General features: G+C 47.3%; 1 protein-coding gene across 2 annotated transcripts in view; it reads right to left on the bottom strand.

Moving 5' to 3' along the window:
- Positions 1–293: 293 nt before the first annotated feature.
- Positions 294–19,133, bottom strand: part of LOC108927557 (cadherin-20-like) — a 50,001-nt gene continuing 31,161 nt past the window's right edge. For both annotated transcript variants that reach the window (XM_018740956.2, XM_018740955.1), the window contains exons 2-12: positions 17,603–17,946; positions 14,827–15,121; positions 14,025–14,144; positions 12,630–12,797; positions 11,493–11,680; positions 10,325–10,578; positions 5,353–5,489; positions 4,494–4,615; positions 3,552–3,669; positions 2,103–2,354; positions 294–1,644 (exon numbers count right to left, since the gene is read on the bottom strand). In XM_018740956.2, the coding sequence (XP_018596472.1) occupies positions 1,127–1,644; positions 2,103–2,354; positions 3,552–3,669; positions 4,494–4,615; positions 5,353–5,489; positions 10,325–10,578; positions 11,493–11,680; positions 12,630–12,797; positions 14,025–14,144; positions 14,827–15,121; positions 17,603–17,842 (2,412 nt within the window). In that variant the 5' untranslated portion in view covers positions 17,843–17,946 and the 3' untranslated portion in view covers positions 294–1,126. The remainder of the gene's footprint in view (positions 1,645–2,102; positions 2,355–3,551; positions 3,670–4,493; positions 4,616–5,352; positions 5,490–10,324; positions 10,579–11,492; positions 11,681–12,629; positions 12,798–14,024; positions 14,145–14,826; positions 15,122–17,602; positions 17,947–19,133) is intronic.

Raw genomic sequence — 19,133 nt, 5'->3', positions numbered from 1 at the left:
AGTCACATTTCCCAACCACGAACCCAAGCAAGAGCGATATATCTGCCATATGACCCAATTCAATGAAAGCAGGGTGACCGAACACTTTAAAACAACATGTCGCAAAGTCACAGAACCAGACTTCTACACATGGCAGCTTGCCTTTGTGTTCCGTCAATAAAGACAACTCACACAGTGAAATTCCTTGTGTTTTTCTCCGAGCTAACTAGCTCAAACGCATAAAAAAAGGATTTAGAAAATTCTATGGAATACATTAAACATATCAACCATAAAATCCACAAGGGATTACCAACTTGAACTCCCCAAATGTCCAAAAATATTAGAATGGCTGGGAATTTATTTAAATACACATAAAAATCGAATACCTATAGAACACCATTACAATAATCACATTACATCATTAGGTCTGAGTGCTGTTTTTCCCCACCTAAAGTTGTGGGTATGCGTCCAGTTTTTGACTTTGCCAATAATTTATATAAAACATAAATACCTCACAGGAATAAATAGATGTAACTGCCAGATGAGACATTTTTGGTCATTCTATTAATGGCAGTCTTCTACCAGCAGGAGACAGATGTTGTGTCACATACCCTTCTCGGGTATGTCCACTAATTCAGAAAGGATTCAGATTCCTCCTCTGTTCACACGTAACGGACAATGCAGACAGAAATTCCAACAAGGTCATTCTGACGGAGAAACAAATACTGATGAGTGAAAAGCCACCAGCGCTTGAGAAAGTGGAATAATTTTCACAGTGTCCTGGGTGGGTCAGACAGAAAGGAATCCCATTCTAGAGGCATTTGCTTGTGTTTCCATTCATGGGAGGCTGATGAAAATTGATGGTCATGGGGGTTGGGGATGAGATTGGACAACACAGAAGACTTCTGAACCCAAGAGGCTCCCTCTTCACTCATCGGCAAGTGTGTCGTAACAGTGCTCTGTTTCGATCTCTGTTTATTCCAAGTTCAAGCCCTGTCTTTTGAACCAAGTCTTCACCGGAGCGAGAGAGGCTCATAGTTGACCGACATCTGTATGTCCAAGAAGACACAGACTTAAGAGCTGGTCAGACGTTAGAAGGAGAAACTTTTCAAGGGGGATCGGACTGGGTTATCACATTGGGTTACGACTACCAGAGAGGGTTGCTGGTCTCCAGTACCCCATACATCTCAGCCAGTTTCCGGAAGCGGGGCCCCCAGTCGCTGAGGTAGTCATAGTCGTGGTCAGCATTGGAGGTGGCCGACTGCAATGAGCTGAGCGACTCTGCCACCGAGCCCTCTCCCTCATAGGCGTACGTCTGGAGGGAGTCGTAGGGTGGCGCGCCAGGGTCGTGGTCAGCCTCCAGCAGCTTGGCCAGAACATAACCATGGACACCACCGGTGCCGCCACCAATCCCTGCCCCAGCCACGGCAGCTTGTGGGACATGTCTCGACAGACTCTCAATCTCTGGTAACATGTCTTGGCGGAACCTTCCTAAGTGAGTTCCCCTGGGATTCCACATGGCAGCAATATCGAAAGCTTCCGTGTCCTCCTCACCACCGCCCTCGTCATCATAGCGCACAATGTTTTCATGGACGTTCTCCTCCTCATCGCACAGATAGGGCTTCTTCCGCTGGTTCCGGAGGGACAGCATCAGAAGGATCATAGCTGGGGTGGGGGATGAGGGAGTTAGGGACAAGTCACTCTGGGAATAACACACTGTTTTCTCACTTACTTCCTCACACTAACTTAGTCTGCTATTACATCACTCAAAAGATTATGGTAAAAAAAAAGTACAAGTGTAATTAATAGTTGAAGTCACCAGCAAGATGTGAAATGCACTGGCAACAACTTGCAGCACAGAAGGCCTTCAGACTTTCCAGATTACAATAAAACATACCAATGACACTAAATATTACATTAGATTTCATGCCATTAACACTATGAAGATAATAAAATATATAATAAAATATAAAATATTAAAACTAAAGTTAATTATACATAATAATGTAGAACAATTAAAAAAGGGGATTTAATGCTGCAGGCTCTGTCGGCGGGTGTTCTATAATTAGCAGCATGGAGAATATAAAAGGTCGGGGCGGCTCTCCCTCCGTGCCGGCTCTCACCGAGGAGGACAAAGATACAGGCCAGGATGGCGATGAGGGCGCCACGACTTAGAGCTGTGGGAAGCGTATAGGCCTCGGCGTCGCAGGACAGCACGCCGCCACTGCCGTCGCAGCTGCACACGCGCACCGTCAACGTTCCCGTGCTGGTCTGCACTGGCTGCTCGCCATCCGAGATGAAGATGGGCAGCCGGTAAATGCTCTGGTCCCGTTGCGAGAAGCCACCGCGCCGTGTCAGCACCCAGGCTGAGTTGTCTGGAAACAGGGAGCGGGAGGGGAATCGGTCAGCACTGCAGGGACACAGTATTGCTTAGCCTCCTAGTACCCAAATGTAGGAAGGTTTGTGGCGTTTGCCCCAATTATCATAAAACAAACAATTTTGTGCATTTCGGACTGAGACATCCAATGGGATTCCAGAGCCAGGCTGAGGTCCACAATCCAAAACCTGTCTTTACAAGTCCCAGGCAGCAAGAGTCAATCTGGGGAATGTGGACAGTACGAGTACAGGTATGGAAACACTGGCATATTCATCTGCACACAGATAGCTGTGGAGACAGCCGGAGATACCTACAACATCCTTTCACCAGTTTAGCTTGCCATGAAGGTCTCAAACTGCCATTATCTTTCTTGCAGTTTTATTTATTGTTGCAAAATGTCCATAGGTATAAAGACCAAAGCCTGAGGTTTCAAAGCACTGGAAAGGCTTAAGGAATTACAGAACACCTCTCCCTTTGATTGTTTGTCCCACTTTAGGCATTTCCAGTTCTGCATCAGACAGGGCTGCTTGAAGCACCTCCCACGCCTGCCTAGATGGCCCAAGGGGAGGCTATGTGCTTCCAGTACACTGCCTGCCAAGCCGACTGTTTCCGCTTGGCACTCGCTGGGATTGTAGGAGGCCCCCAATGCAGCAACCAGTCGAGATAACACAGCCCATATAAGCCCTCATTTTCGCAATGGATTGCAGTAATTACGTTCTCTCGCTGCCAAAGTTTCAGCCCTGATCTGCAGAGGACCTGTATGAGATTCCAATGCATGGGCTGATACACAGTTTGGACCGATACAAAGTCCATGCGAGAGCCTTGTGTTTGTCCAGACAAATCCATCGTGTTTAAATTTCAGGGAAAGTGGAATATCTTCCATCTTCTCTGTATGTGGCTGTTCTGTTCAACATTTTATGTAATTATGCAGCTGCATGTTTGCTGAACTCCTGGAGGACGAGTACGTCAAGGTTACAGAAGTTGTACCGGTCCAGCTAAACTACTTGCTTACTGATTTCCCCAGAGGACGTTAGGCAAATTGAATGCTCTAGTGCTAAATGTATGTGCTGGATGGTATCAGTAAGGTCTTATTTGGAAAATTAACTTTTGATACATCCATTGGACCCACAATGTGGCTGGACCTATGACTGCACTCAATTTGGGAATTTGGGTTGACTTGTCCCCACCCTGGTACCTTGGTTGTCCCGGAGGGTGAAGTTGGGATTGTTGGCTGCCTCGGGGGCCAGGCTGTAGTAGAAGTGTTGACCTCCAAGAGGGTCATCAGGATCTACAGCCGTTACTGTCTGGATCAGCTGATATAGAAGCAGAAGACACATAAACTTAAATGTCTCCCCAAACACCTGGTCTCAAAGTACCATGCATCTGTGTTTTAACAATCACGCAATTCAGTTCCAGCTTTTCAAATCACATATACCATATGTTTGCAACACTGAACAAGTCAGCGTGAAATATGTGTGCAATCTATTTGCGAAGGCCGAAGTTCTTCATTCCCAGTGATGGCACGATGTGCAACCCTTTCAGTATGTTGCATTATTCATTTTCTCAGCAGAGTATTCTGGAGTGCATAACTCATAAACTGCTTTCCATGGTTACTTACACAACTCAGTCTGAGTACTGTAGTGCACATTTTGTATTTTTCTCAGAGATGTATGTCGCTTTGGAGAAGAGCATCTGCTAAATGAATTAATGTAAATGCAAATGTAAGGTACTGTCCACAGCAGGTGAAGCAGTAGTATCTCCCTGAGATTTCAGTTAGCAGCCTCCTCGCTGTACATACAGATCACTGGCTGCTAATACCGTGTGCAATGCAGTTCGAACAAGAAATTTGACAGGCTTTCAATTGCGAGGCCCAGTCTGAAACCTGAGAAGAATTAGAATGTTCACAATCTTGCACTGCCTATGATGGGAAACCAGAGCAGTGTGAAGCCATGTATTTGCTAAGCAAACTAATACACCGTTGCTAGCATTGAGGTGGACCAAATTCCGACTGGTGAAATTTGGAAGTTGTGGACCATGGGCGTGTTGTCCACCTCCAGTGCCAACCTACTATGCACATCTCAGCAATTCAGATAGGATTAAGGTGAAGTCCCTGCAGATGAGAACGATGTGACAGCACCTGCCCAGCCTTTGCATTCTCACAGACGAACGCCTCATAGTACTGGGCCAGCTGAGGGGGATTGTCGTTGACGTCCAGGACCTTCACCGTGACGGACACGCTCCCAATTTGAGAAGGATTATCTGTGGAGTACGAACAGTGCTCAGTACAAATCTGATAGCGAAGACTAGGATGAATTGCTCATTATTCTCTCTGTTTAATCTTGCTGAGGCATGCGGGAGTTGCGTGTCGTGTGTACTACATTTTGGCTTGTACAACGCCACAGCAGTTCAAATGGATTATTCTTCAGTCCCATTATTCTTCTTAACCAGCCACAATGTGCATGCTTTAATCAGCTGTGTAATTTTCAAAAGAGTCACAATAAGTTGCAGCGCTCATCACAAGAATTCTCTATCAATCAATTCATTTGTCCATCAGTTGAATAACTCAGACTGAATAGGGGGAGGCTTTGCCTGCGCTCTCAAACACCTTTACGTTTGCCAATGTTTATCTTGTTCTTTGGGTTGAACAACTGGCAATTTTAAAGTAAGAAAAAGACACAGTAAGCAAAAAATATGACTCTAGTGATATAGTGATATAATGTGCGATAGTGATCCACATTAGCTATTCCCATTCCTATTATCTGTAATCAACCCAAACAGATAACATACTCTAGATGGCAGATTAGTGCAGCTGTTGTACTAATCCAGTACCCTAGAGTTCACTTTGTTTCAGCCTTGATTTAGGCATCATGACACATCCAGGCTACAAATGTCCAGCTGGCTTTAACCATAATTCAGCTCTCAGTTTCAGTGTCCTGTAGATATGCAGTATCATGCCAGCAGGTCCACTGAGGAGCTCGTGCTGCCCAAAGACTTACTCATCTCCATGGCCAGCACGGTAACATTGTGCCAGGGGACTTCCTCCCGATCCAGAGGCCTCACAGTCATCAGTGCCCCCGACGTGATGTCGATGTAGAAGTATTTCCCAGGATCACTGGTCCTCTCGATGGAATACCTGACCGCACAGTAAGGATGAAAAGAAAAGAGAAAAATAGTAACTGAGGTTTGCATCGTCCTTACTGATGTGTCTCGTTTTTTTTACTGCTTCAGATCAAGCTTCAAATGCATGGGGAGAGGACTTCTTTTGCAATTTTCCATGTGAACTACAGGTCACTGAGGGGCAGTGGCTGTCATCTTGGGTGAATAATGTACAGAGTGACCACCACAAAGTCCCTACGAACGAGTCTGTGTCCTTAGTCAATCATTTGTTTCTGTTTTATGTTCATTTCAGTGTAATTTATAGGAGAACATGGAAAAAAACTTACGTTTGTGTAGAGAACAGAGGGGCTCATATGGACAATTTATGATAAAGTTTAATTAGCATGCTTGGGGACTTTGTGGCCCCCATGGAGGCATCTATACACAGATACTGAATCATCCATGGGCTTCGTTTCACCTAAACCCATCTTGTTCCATCTCCCGGCGTGGCCTGTGCTGAGCTTATACATACAGGAGAGAGCCAAGAGATGATGTGTTTTCCAGAAGACAGCAAAAACAAATGCGTGCAACATATTTTCTGTCCATTTTCTGGTCCTGTGGTTCAGACAAAAATTGGACCACGGGCAAAAACTTTTCATTCAAAACCCTGCCCTCTCTCGAGGTTCTGTTTTCTCTCAGACTCTATTTTCCTTTTTTTGCTGTTGTGGTTCAGCAATCACGGGCTCATTGTTTGCTTCCCTGCCAGACAAGCCTTATACAGTGTGGGTGTTCTGTGTTCAAGAGCTACTCCCCTCCCTACCCACCAGGGGCCGGAACCGGTCAAAAGCACGGCTGGCATAAGCCACACCTGGAAAAATGCCCTGAAGGACGTACAGAAACATTGCAGCCCTGCCAGTGAATAAAACAGTGCATGGTGGCATGCCACTGAAACATGAAACAGTGTGTATGCACGAATGTGTGTGTGTGTGTAGAAAAAGCATTCAGGCTGCTAGAAGAAGAGGAGAGGAGGACTCTTAATGACAGGTCCCTCGCTGCCTGTCGCCTTTCTCTTGTCTGTTGTCGCTGCATCTGCTAGAGCCATTGGGTACAGAACACCACAATATCATCCAATATGCTTTTATGTTTCTTGCCAAATCGGTGCTCCGGAACCACTTGCAGCGTAACCATGCCAACAGCTGAGGACTACAGAGATACACTGAAGCATCTGAAGTTCATACGAATGATGGACATCATATGTCATCGTTTCGTTCTTAGCTTCTAAGCCTAAGGCTCAGCAGGAGTGCAACGGTTCATTGTTGAACTGGAATGAAATGAAATTTGATTTTCCTGAAAGCCACTTTATATACATATACATATGTTTCTCGACTAACGATGGGGTTACGTTCCAATAAACGCATCGTAAGTGGAAAAATCGTAAGTGGAAAAAGAATACAGTACCGCACCTACCGAACATCATAGCCCAGCCTAGCTTACCTTAACATTGCTCAGAACACTTACCATAGCCTACAGCTGGGCAAATTTAAGCAGGAGGCAAACATGGGCGTTCAGTAGACATGATGGGATGCGAAAACACAAACTAAAAAACACTTTCGACACACTATCGCTTGTTCACACTTGTTGGCTCCATCGCTACAGAGACTGCGAGCGTGGTTGAGTGGATGCTATGGCTTGCTACCATCGCCCAGCAGCGGGGAGAAAGTATCGCACCGTATATTGCCAGCGCGGCAACAGATTCAAATCCAGAATTTGAAGTATAGATTCTACCGACTGTGTATCGCTATTGTACCATGGTAACTTTGAAAAATCGTAAATCGAACCATCATAAGTAGAGGAGCATGCGTATATATATATATATACACACACACACACACATTTTCAGAACCGCTTGTCCCTTACGGGGTCACGGGGAACCGGAGCCTACCCGGCAACACAGGGCGTAAGGCCGGAGAGGGAAGGGGACACACCCAGGACGGGACGCCAGTCCGCCGCAAGGCACCCCAAGCGGGACTTGAACCCCAGACCCACCAGAGAGCAGGACTGCGGTCCAACCCACTGCGCCACCGCACTCCCCTACATATATATATATATATATATATATATATATATATATATATATATATATATATATATATATATATATATATATATATATATATATATATATATATATATATATATATATATATATATATATATATATATATATATATAAAATGACCCCTATAATGTACACACATCACCTGAAACCGTTTGTCCTATACGGGGTCACGGGGAGCCGGATCCTAACCCAGCAACACTGGGCAAAAGGCTAGAGGGGGAGGGGACACACCCAGGACGGGACGCCAGTCCGTCGCAAAGCACCCCAAGCGGGATTCGAACCCCAGACCCACTGGAGAGCAGGACTGTGGTTCAACCCACTGCGCCACCGCACCCCCCCCAGGGCAGTAATATTGAATTCAAAAAAGTCACACAAACCCCTAATTTTCTCATGGCAATGATATGACTTTTTGGTGGTGTCCAAGCAATGGCCGGGTAGTAGCTGGCGTTGAGACTTGACACGGCCATTTCTCCCACTCCCCATTCGTGTCTGACCCTTCCACAAAGATGATTTTCAACATGAGGAGCTCGTTGTGGTCAGCAGTGCAGATGGTAGCCGGGAGGGGAACAGCTGTCTGACAGATCAACCTTGCCTCTTGGGGACTCTCAGCAAACCCATTGACCCCCACTTTATGCCATCCCACCCTGGTGTCCATGGAGACCCCTGACTGACAAGCTGCAGCTAAGGGCATTGCTTCACAACTCCTGTCACCGGTCATCTCGGAGGGCATCATAGTGCACATTTCCATATTACACCTTCAATACAGCATGAGTGGGTAAACAAGCTTTGCTGAGGCCCACCATGGTGGAACCCAGATGGTTTGTGCTTCTTATCAGTTACTGAAGATCAGTTAAAGTTTGAGGCCTGGCTTTTGGTTAGAGAATTAAAATAAAATAAAATAAAAAAGTAACTGGTGTTTGAGAGAATCTCACAGCATCGGGGACTGATGCAAGGTGAGAGACTGAAGAAAAACCCTTACTGGCTCTTTACTGGAACAGGACCATATACATATTCCGAGCAAAAACAATCACACTCAATAGAGCCAAAGAAAGTCACTTTAATGTGATACTTTCTTTCAAAACAACTGACATCATTCACCTGTTTATACAGCTGGGTAATTTTACTAGAGCAATTTAGAGTAGGTACCTTGCTGAAGGGTACTGTATCTGGAAGTGGGATGTGAACCTGCGATCTTTGGAGGCCAAAGGCAGCAGCGCCAACCTCTACGCTACCCGCTGCCCGGCAACAGCACTGCTAATAATAATGATAATAATAAAAATAACAAATGAAATGCAATAACTCCAGATGTAACTCCAAGAGCTGTCTGTTCCCACCTGCATTCGTTGCAATGTTGTGTCCAGCAGGAGGATGGAATGTGTCTGTTGAGATGTGGTGTGAAGCTGTGAAGCGGAACGATTCCTTAATTAAAGCAGCAATGAAGTTCTGTCACAGAGCCCATGAGGTGCCCACGGTCATCATCAGCATCATCCCATAAGGTCTGGGCAGGCAGCAGAGATTATGGTCATCATCAGCATCATCGTCAAGGCCATGACACATTCGTTGAACTGATGGCTCAGGGAGGAAGATGCACACAGACTGCTGCTGCCCCCTACTGCCTGCGTGCGTGTTCATTTCACACACATGGTTTACGACATTCATTAATTCAGCTGACAACTTTCAATGTTCCATTACTTACAATTATTTACCCATTTATACAGCTGGGTGGGTGAGTGGGGGTCCCGCTCTCTGGCGGGTCTGGGGTTCGAGTCCCACTTGGGGTGCCCTGTGACGGACTGGTATCCTGTCCTGGGTGTGTCCCCTCCCCCTCCAGCCTTACGCCTTGAGTTGCCGGGTTAGACTCTGGTTCCCCGCGACCCCGTGTGGGACAAGCGGTTCAGAAAATGTGTGTGTGTGTGTGTGTGTGTGTGTGTGTATACCTTGTTCAAGGCTACTACAGCTGCTGGTTAGGATTCAGACTGGAGACCTTTGGGTCTGAAGGCAGCAGCTCTAACTACTACACTCCCAGTTTCCAAAGCAAAAATGTGCTTTGTCCTGCTGGTAAACATTTACTCATTTAGCTGATACTGTTTCCAAAGCAACTTATAATGTTAGTCTACCTACAATTATTTACCCATTTAAACAGCTGGGTAATTTTACCAGAATAGTTTTAGGGTAAATACTTTACTTAAGGGTACCACAGCTGAAGCTGGGAATTGAACCTGTGACCTTTGGGTATAAAGGCAGTAGCACCAACCACTACCCAACCCCGCTGCCCAAGTGAGGCACAGAAGAACATTTCAGTGCGAATTTCTAAAAAGTCCACATTTTTCCATAAAATTAATTCACAATGTTTCAGTGTATCCTCTCCCCGTTTTTTGAAATATATATTTTAATCTGCTTTTTAAAAAGTGACAGTTGGTAAGGTAATGATGAGCACTGTTGCCTTTGGACCCAGAGGTTGCAGGTTTGATCCCCCACCTCTGGCTGTAGTACCCTTGAGCAAGATACTTACCCTAAATTGCTCCAGTAAAATTACCCAGCTGTATAAATGTGTAAATAATTGTAGGCAGTTTAACATTGTAAGTTGCTTTGGAAAAAAGCGTCAGCTAAATGAATTAATGTAAAAACATATTGGATCTCAGCGCCTGGATGCCGAAATCTGCCAAAAACTCCTTTGACGTCACCATGCGTTCTCATGTCTCCTAACAGAGTGACGTTTCAGACCATCGACTGTAAGACCCCCTTGTTCTCACCTGATGGAGTTGTTGGCCACGTCAGGGTCCCGCGCGTAGGCGGTCTTGAGCACAGTGCCGACCTCGGCGTCCTCGGCCACCTCGACAAAGTAGGCAGGAGCGTCGAAGACGGGCGGCTCGTCCACATCCTCCACGCTGACGTGCACGATGGTGGTGTCGCTGAAAGGGCCGTGCTTTGCGAAACGCTTGTCCAGGTGAGTGTTGGAGCCCTCGATCTTCAGGGTGTAGCTGCGCTTGCTCTCGAAATCTAGCCGCTGGACAGCACATGGGCGGAGAAGAGAAGACCACGGTGAATTCTGAACATTGTTATCATCATGAGACACTAATAAGAAATAATATTAACACCCTCCCAGTGGGCAGCTGGTAGCGTAATGTGTAGAGCTGCTGCCTTTGTGCCTAAAGGTTGCAAGTTTGCATCCCACCTCATGCAGTAGTACCCTTGAGCAAAGTACTTACCCTAAATTGCTCCAGTAAAATTACCCAGCTGTATAAATAGGTAAATAGTTGTAAGTAGATTAATGTTGTAAGTAACTTTGGTGAAAACACACAAACACTTGTCCCAAGCAGGGTCATGGTGAACCAGAGCCTAACCTGGCAACAGAGGGCGCAAGGCTGAAGGGGGAGGGGACACAGCCCGGACGGGATGCCAGTCTGCCACAAGGCACCTCAGGCAGGACTCAAACCCCAAATCCACCACAGAGCAGGCCCCAGCCAAACCTGCTGCACCACCATGCCCCCCCACTTTGCAGAAAAGTGTCAGATAAATTACACTAGGGTTAGGGTTCAATCTCCACTTCTGGCTCTAGTACCCTAGTACTAAATTAACATTAGACAAAAGCAGATGCTTTTCTCTAAAACATAGTACTAGGGTACTAGAGCCAGAGGTGGAGATTGAACCCTAACCCTTCGTATCCAAAGGTGACAGATCTAACCCTCTATGCTACTAATAGTCCCTGTTACAGTTTTATTCAGCAGCGCTGTTTACTGTAGCTGGGCAACAGGTAGGCAATGATGTCACTGTTACAGTGCGGACAGGACAGCAGCAGGTGTTCGATAATGACACCATTTAGTGGAGGACAAGCTGACTTAGACCGCGATCGGGATGAGCCGGTGGGGGGGTGGGGTCGTGTTTGCTCCACCAATCAACTGCGAGCGGATCCTCGCCTACCTTTTTGATGGTGATGATGCCGAACTGATTGGTGGGGTCTGTGCTGATGTCGAAGGAGTCCCGGCCGTCCCCGTCGATGATGCTGTAGTTCATCTCAGCGTTGATCCCCGTGTCGCGGTCTTTGGCCCTGATCCGACCAACAGCGGAGCCCACTGGCGCAGATTCCGGAACGCTCATCTGGTACAGCCCTACAGATGGATGTGCGATGGGGGTAAATTCCTGGAAGCTCTGTTTGTGCCAGTAAAGCACAGTACATTCAGTATAATTTATTTTCTTTTCAATCTTGCTATTTTATTGGTCAATGCCATTTTTAAACCCAGCCCCCTTTCGCCCACTAGGTGGCGACTCTCTCCTTGTTCATCAGCAGGAAACTGCGGAATCAACCGTAATGATTTTACATTTATTTATTTAGCAGATTCATTTCTCCAGAGTGACTTCCGATGAACTCTATGTAGTGTTATGAGCCCACACACCTCATTCACCATGGTGACTTACACTGCTAGATACACTACTTACACTGGGTCAGTCATCCATACTTCAGTGGAACACACTCTCTCTCTCTGTCACTCACACACTATGGGGGAACCTGAACAGCATGTCTTTGGACTGTGGGAGGAAACCAGAGCACCCGGAGGAAACCCACACAGATATGGGGAGAACATGCAAACTCCACACAGACTGAGTGGGGCTCAAAGCCATGTCCTTTCATATCACCCAGGCGCTGGGAGAACTACTCGCTGTGCCACCGTGCCAAGTTCATGGATCCATATTTTCAACCGTTCCCTGTTCAATCAGTCCAGTACAGGACGCTGCTCATGTCTTCAACTGTCCATCTTTAACTGAACATTGAGGGACATAACCAGAGTGACAATAAGAATCGTTAACCACTTTAATGACCGTTTTCCCTTTCACGTGAACTGGCTCTTCGTGGCGTCAGCGTCAGTCCTAGTGGAGTTGACAGTCTCACTTGTGTGCAGGGCAACTCTAGTCGTGTTCTCGTCCCAGGGGCAAGGCCACCGGTTCGGGTGACGGTGATGAAGTGGAGCACTGGCAGGTTTTGAAAAGGGACATTTGTGCCGATAGGCCTGGTGCGGTCGGGTGGGGGAGGTGGGGGGTGTGTTGCAGGTTGTTACTCACTCTGGGCGAACTTGGGGGGATTGTCGTTGACATCGCTCAGGGTGATGTTGACGGTGGTGGTCCCAGCCAACCCCCCCAGCTGGCCCCCCATGTCCTTGGCCTGGATGACAACTGAATAGTTCTCCTTGACCTCACGGTCCATGTCTGCGAGAGAGACACGAATGATGCCTGTGGAGAGATTGGGGGGGGGCAAGTGGGTCAGCGGTAACATTCACACTTCACCTTATCTTCCGAGTCCAGGATGTCTGTCTGAAAACCATCTCTGACCCGGTGACCTTCCCACAGTTGAGCAAACTCCTGATTATGGGGTGAACAGAGCAATAAAACCACTCTTTACCGCAAGGAATATCGTAACTTTTCTGTCATAACAATATTTCTCTTAGAACTATGGCTGAATGCGAGCTCTACAGAACCGGATGACTGGTAGCGTCGTGCTTAGAGCTGCTGCCTTTAGATGTGAAGCTAACACGTCGTTGATCCTGACCTTGGCTTATAGAACCCTTGAGCAAGGTACTTACCCTAAATCGCTACAGTAAAATTACCCAGATGTATAAATAATTGCCAGCTTCCAATAATTCTAACCCTAATATTGTAATTTACTTTGGAGAAAAGTGTCAACTAAATGGTTAAATGTAAATATACCTCGAAGAATGGGAAACATCCTCATCCTGCAATGTGTAAAGTACAGCACAAGGGGGCGTGGTTGTCTATGTTTCAAATTAGTCTCCGGGACCCAGTTCAGCTCAGTGCTGCAACGGCAGCAGACTGACTTGTTGTCGGATGTTTCCTTCTGGAACTGAGCCATTGACTTCTGTAATTGAAATCCTTTAAATTTGTTCTCTTTGCCCCAACGGTGGAAGGGAAGGGGAGCAGAGGTGCTGTCTCCCCAACGGCCAGGGCCGATCGCACCGCGAACCACACGCGCTGTAATCCCAGCCGTCTCTCATCTGTTTTTTGGCTGGAGATCCTGGGGGGCACGGGTAGTACCGTGGTCTCGGATATGCAAATTAGCTCCCGTAACCGTGCAGCCGGAGGAGGAGGAGGAGAACGGCACCGACGCAAAAAGATGAATCCTTTACACTGATCTGCAGCGTGTTTCGCTTCCCTTTTACTTCCTTTCCCTCCTTTGACTATAACTGTCACACCTTTACACACACTGCATGTGTTTTTACTCTAAACTCCACTTGTTACCTCAATATACAATACAGTATATTTATAATACTACACATCCCCCCAAAATGATTAATTTATAATTATTGGACTCTTTCAGTGAAACGTATTTGATTAATGTATAGTGAACCCAATGTGTGAGCGGTGTACAGTGAACCCAGGGTGGAGTGTGTGAGCAATCCATGCTCTTGAAGCACTAAATAGTCCAAAGTTCTGAAGTCCAACCTGTCTGTGGCTCCACAGAGAAGTACGGTTGACCCTGCAGGATGCTGTAGACCACCCGTGCACTGTTCCCATAGGTGGGGTCGTCTGCATCCGTTGCTGTCAGCTGGATCACTGAGGTCCCTGCAGCAATGGGGGGGAGGGGGGCACTATCAGTGGCCTTTTAATAATAATAATAATAATAATAATAATAATAATAATAATAATAATAATTATGACATAGCTGCTTGGTGGTTTGCTGAACATAAACATAATCTCATTCTGATTGTTCTCACAAAGCGTCCATTTACCGACCTCCGATGTGGAGTTATTATTATTATTAATAATAATAATAATAATAATAATAATAATAATAATAATAATACTTTACTCTATAACGTGTCACTTTTCATACAAAGTTATCTCAGGTTGTTATCGAAAACTTTTACTCAAGGAAACATTAAGCTCAGAATTAATTTAAAGAATACACACACACACACACACACACACACACACACACACATTTTCTGAACCGCTTGTCCCATACGGGGTCGCGGGGAACCGGAGCCTACCCGGCGACACAGGGCGTAAGGCCGGAGGGGGAGGGGACACACCCGGGATGGGACGCCAGTCCGTCGCAAGGCACCCCAAGCGGGACTCGAACCCCAGACCCACTGGAGAGCAGGACTGTGGTCCAACCCACTGCACCACCGCACCCCCTAATTTAAAGAATAATAAATAATAAATAAGAAATCCTTTTCACAAGCACTCAAGAAGACTCTCCTGATGACACACACATGCTTACATGTTCTGTGTGAAAAGTTACCTATTTCAGACATCTCAGGTATGGTGGCGTGATACGGGCCGTCTAGGAACTTGGGCTCGTTGTCGTTGATGTCCTGGATCTTGACGATGAACTCGGACTCGGGTTCAAGGGGGCGTCCTGTCTGCCGGTGCAGCGCCTGGGCACGCAGCACGTACTGCGCCTTCACTTCGCGGTCCAACCGCTGGATGGCGTGAATGTCTCCCGTGACGTCGTCGATGGTGAACATGATCCCCGCACCCTCGCCCGACAGGATGTACTTGATGGAGCCGTCGCCCCTGTCCATGTCCGAGTGGAGCTGGCCGAGGAAGGACGGGCGGACGGTTCGGTTAGTGCCGGCGCCTCAAACACGGTCAAAAATCCACTATCAGCCTGAGGTTCCAGCATTCACGTTTCCCGCTGGAACGCCTTGATCACAACTGCAGATGTTTCATGACATCTGTACACAGTATGTGCAAAACCATCATTAGTGGGCGTTACGGTCATTTCCACTTTTAATGAGTGTGTTTCTTTACATGTTCAATTAATATTTAATAACTCTGTTTGTTTACATATTTACAGACAGCTGTTCCCAAGTCAGTGCTCGACCGTAGCTCGGACTTGTCTCCCTGGGGTTGCCGCGGTCTCCTCTCCACCATCCCGAGTGCACGGCAGGAGAAAGTTCAAAGGTCAAATGAAGAGCCTATTGGTGTCAGTGCAAAGGGTCAAATTGTATTATAGCCTGGCCACGACGTTCGGAACGTGTGCTGACCGATTAACCGTTCATTATCGAAATGCACGTTAAATGTGAACACACACACACGCACACACGCACACACACACACGCAGACTAAAACTCCTTGTCCTGTGCGGGGTCGCGGCAAACTGAAGCCTAACCTGGCAGAACAGGGCGCAAGGCTGGTGGGGAGGGGACACACCCCGGCTGGGACGCCAGTCCGCCATAAGGCACCCCAAACAGGACTCAAACCCCAGACCCACCGGAGAGCAGGACCCAGCCAAGCCGGTCACGCCACCACATCCCCCTTCTAAATCTGAACACTGGGGGTCGAAACAAAGGTGTTGCGTAATGGCTTTCTGATTCACTTGAAGGGGAATTTCTGGGTGATGGGCGATGGGCGATGAACGCCATGCTGTCCCCAGTACAAACAAGTGAACAAATGGGACAAATAAATGGTCTTCAAGCGGCCACAGGAATATCAAGAATCACCAAGTGGCCTTTCGTCTGTGCCACAGAGCACAGAGCACCATGTTTCGTCTCATGTTGCGTGAGACGATGATTTTCCTCCTGGACCGGTAGACCTGGGCGACGCAAGGCCCCGTCCCGCCGCCTGGCCCCTCCGTCATTGTTTTTACTCCCGCAGGTGTCTCCGATCCGAGTCACTCGCTTTGCCGCTTGCGGCCTTTCCCTCGTCACCACTGGGCGTCCGGTGGCTCGATCAAGCTTTCCCGCCGCACCCCGCCATGCGGATTAGCTTTCCACGGCTCGCTGTCGTAAATATACCCCCCACACCCCGCCGCCACCGCCGCCACCGCCGCCACCGTGGCGAGACTAGGCTGCATTGAGAGGGATGACAGCCGAGCTATCAATTACTCGCCTCCTTTCAACTCGTGCCGAGGTTCTCCGATGCCTGGAATACTAAGTTTGTGTATGCCTGCCGTGGGACGCTAGCGGGGCCGTGGTGCGGAGGGGGGCGCCGACATTTCACCGACGGCGGAGAATGTCTTTCGAGGGTAACTGCGCTGCTGCTTCGGTCGGTGACCATTTGGACTAGAGGACTAAAGAAAGAGACAGTTTTCGGACGCTTGATGTGCTTCAGCTGAGAGCTACACGCCTGTGATATTAAACCCTCCCAATGACTAACAGTGAATTCATCCCACTTCATCCATCAGTTAAACTCCTCCTCATCCTCACTGTGGCCTTTTTTGGCTCGAAATGAGAAACCTTCACTGGACTCAACCGCCACTTAATAGTTTGGTGCTACAGCAGCTGCAGGTCCAACATTGTGGGCCAAGAACCGAAGCCTGGAGTCTGAAGTGATGGATGATGAGAAACTGACAAGCTGATTGGTGTCAAAATACCACAGTAATATATATTTTTCCTTATTATGAATAGCAGACAGCCAGTTCATTATTTCATAAAACAAAAATGAACAGGTACAGCAGAAAGCTCCAGTCGGAGCTTTTTAGCCACTTTACCGCTAACCCCACATCCTAGATCCAGTTCTAGAGCTTTGTGATCGAGCACAAAAAATATATCTGCACTCCTCGACTTAACGATGTGCCGCTCCAGGCAAACCGATGGGCTATTTTGGAGGAAGCCGTGATCTTATGTGCTTCTTAGGAGACGTGCTGCATGTGGTGAGATCATTTAGCAAGCTGCGGTTCGCTAAGGATGAGGGACTGAAGCTCCGCGAATTTCCGTGGGAGGGATCCACCGTGGCGGCACCGCGTTCGCTGAGGTTCTCGCGCCTCTCCCGGCTACGCTCGCCTCGCTGCCTAAAAAATCTCCGCTCGCCAGCGGCCGACTGTGGTGAAGGAGCGTTAGCCACGGTCGTTCTCGGTGGGAGTTTTTAGGCTCGCGCCTGTGTCCTAAGAGACCTCTGCAGCTTAGCGCTCAACCTATTTATCTAGCTGGAAGTTGTGTGAGTACCTCGCTTGGAGTTGGCAACATCAAGAGGCTGGCTGTGACCTTCGAGCTGAAACATTCTGCTCGAAAATCACGGTGGTTACGCATGCTATCTGCTCCGCACTGCCGTAGCACATGATTTTTAGATCATACCTTTCCGATGTAGAGAGGCTCCAGGCCTGTGTATTCTTCAAGGACGAAGAACTGGTTCCACACCCAACCCCTCTTCACGCGGGTGAGTGCCTCGCCCCTGCTGTCCTTGACGGTCCTACTTTCCCTGGGTTCCAGAGCTTGGGACGTCAACGGTGGGATGGACAGGAGCAGGATGACCGTGCCGATGATGCTGCCAATGCAGACTTTACTTCTCACAGGGGGTTGATCAGGTTTGGCCATGATGCTGACCGTGTAACCAGTAGATGCGACTGAGTCCAAAAGTCTTGCGTATGTAGTTCTAAAATCCACAAAGGTCAGCTGTCTTCCACTCCTCTGGGATTGGCCTGAAATTTAAAAAAAGAAAAAAAATCAGTCAATAAGAATCACTGATCTTTCACTTCTGTTTTTTCTGTAGTTTATCCATTTTCAGTAAGCACTTTTCGAAAGGCCAGAACGCTTTGGAGCCAAAGGGAAGCACGGTGCACAAAGTGACGTACGGTACACTCTGAAGGGGATTCCAGGCCATCGTAGGGCCGTCATGCACAGTCACACACAGATCAGGTTGCGCCGGTTGACAAGAAACATTGTCTTTGGACTGTGGAAGGAAGCAGAACCTCTGAAGGAAACACATGCAGACACGGGGAGAACATGCAAACTCCATGCAGACTGAGCTGGATTCAAACCCGTTTAAACCCTTTGCCACCCACCTAGCCTTTTTGCTTAGTAACAGACAGTAAAGGTGTGATTGCATGTACCTGTGAATATACACGTGTTCTTGTCAGTGATGATCAGATCCGTGTTCTCGTCTGAAGAGACGGGTTTGGCGTCAGACTGTGCCGACCGCATCTACCCAACTCTTCACGCTCACCAACTGACATGTTTCCATCCCCACAAGTAGCCCATTGCATGTGATAATGGTTTGGTGGGGTGATGTTTAGGGTGACATCCCCAGATCGCACACACACACAACCTGATGTAATCCAGCACAACTTTTACATATTTCCCACTCACTTCTCGTTCAACGTCCCTTCACTGAGGGTTTCCGCCCGAAAGGCCTTGCGATACTTTCTTTGCGGTATCTTTAACTCACACACTAAAATCTTAATTTCTGATTTTTTTCTTCCTTTATGGCTTGACGTGATTAATTCAAGAATTCAGTGTGAAAATGTTGCATTATCACCATCTTTTTTGCAAAGTCTGGCACTTGTATTGATTCAAACAATATACTGTGTATTGATTGTATCGATCGTAATATATCACTTATATTGATGTTTTGTATTCATTTTAAGGAATATACTAACATTATATAAACTCACAGGGCAAACATGGAGATCAGTGACAAATCAGAGCTCATCTACAGCTCACGACCAGTTCTTCTAAATTGGCAAACTTTTTCCTCCTGGTAGAGTTCTCCCTTTTACTGTGAGCACATGGCCACATCTGGCTGTCCCAGTGCTGTTGTTTTTCTCCGCATTTAACATTTACATTTATTCATTTAACTGATGCTTTTCTACAAAGCAACTTACAGTGT

This window comes from Scleropages formosus, chromosome 19, assembly GCF_900964775.1.
Source record: "Scleropages formosus chromosome 19, fSclFor1.1, whole genome shotgun sequence".
Classification (NCBI taxonomy): Eukaryota; Metazoa; Chordata; class Actinopteri; order Osteoglossiformes; family Osteoglossidae; genus Scleropages; species Scleropages formosus.
This window is presented reverse-complemented; position numbering and strand designations above follow the sequence as displayed.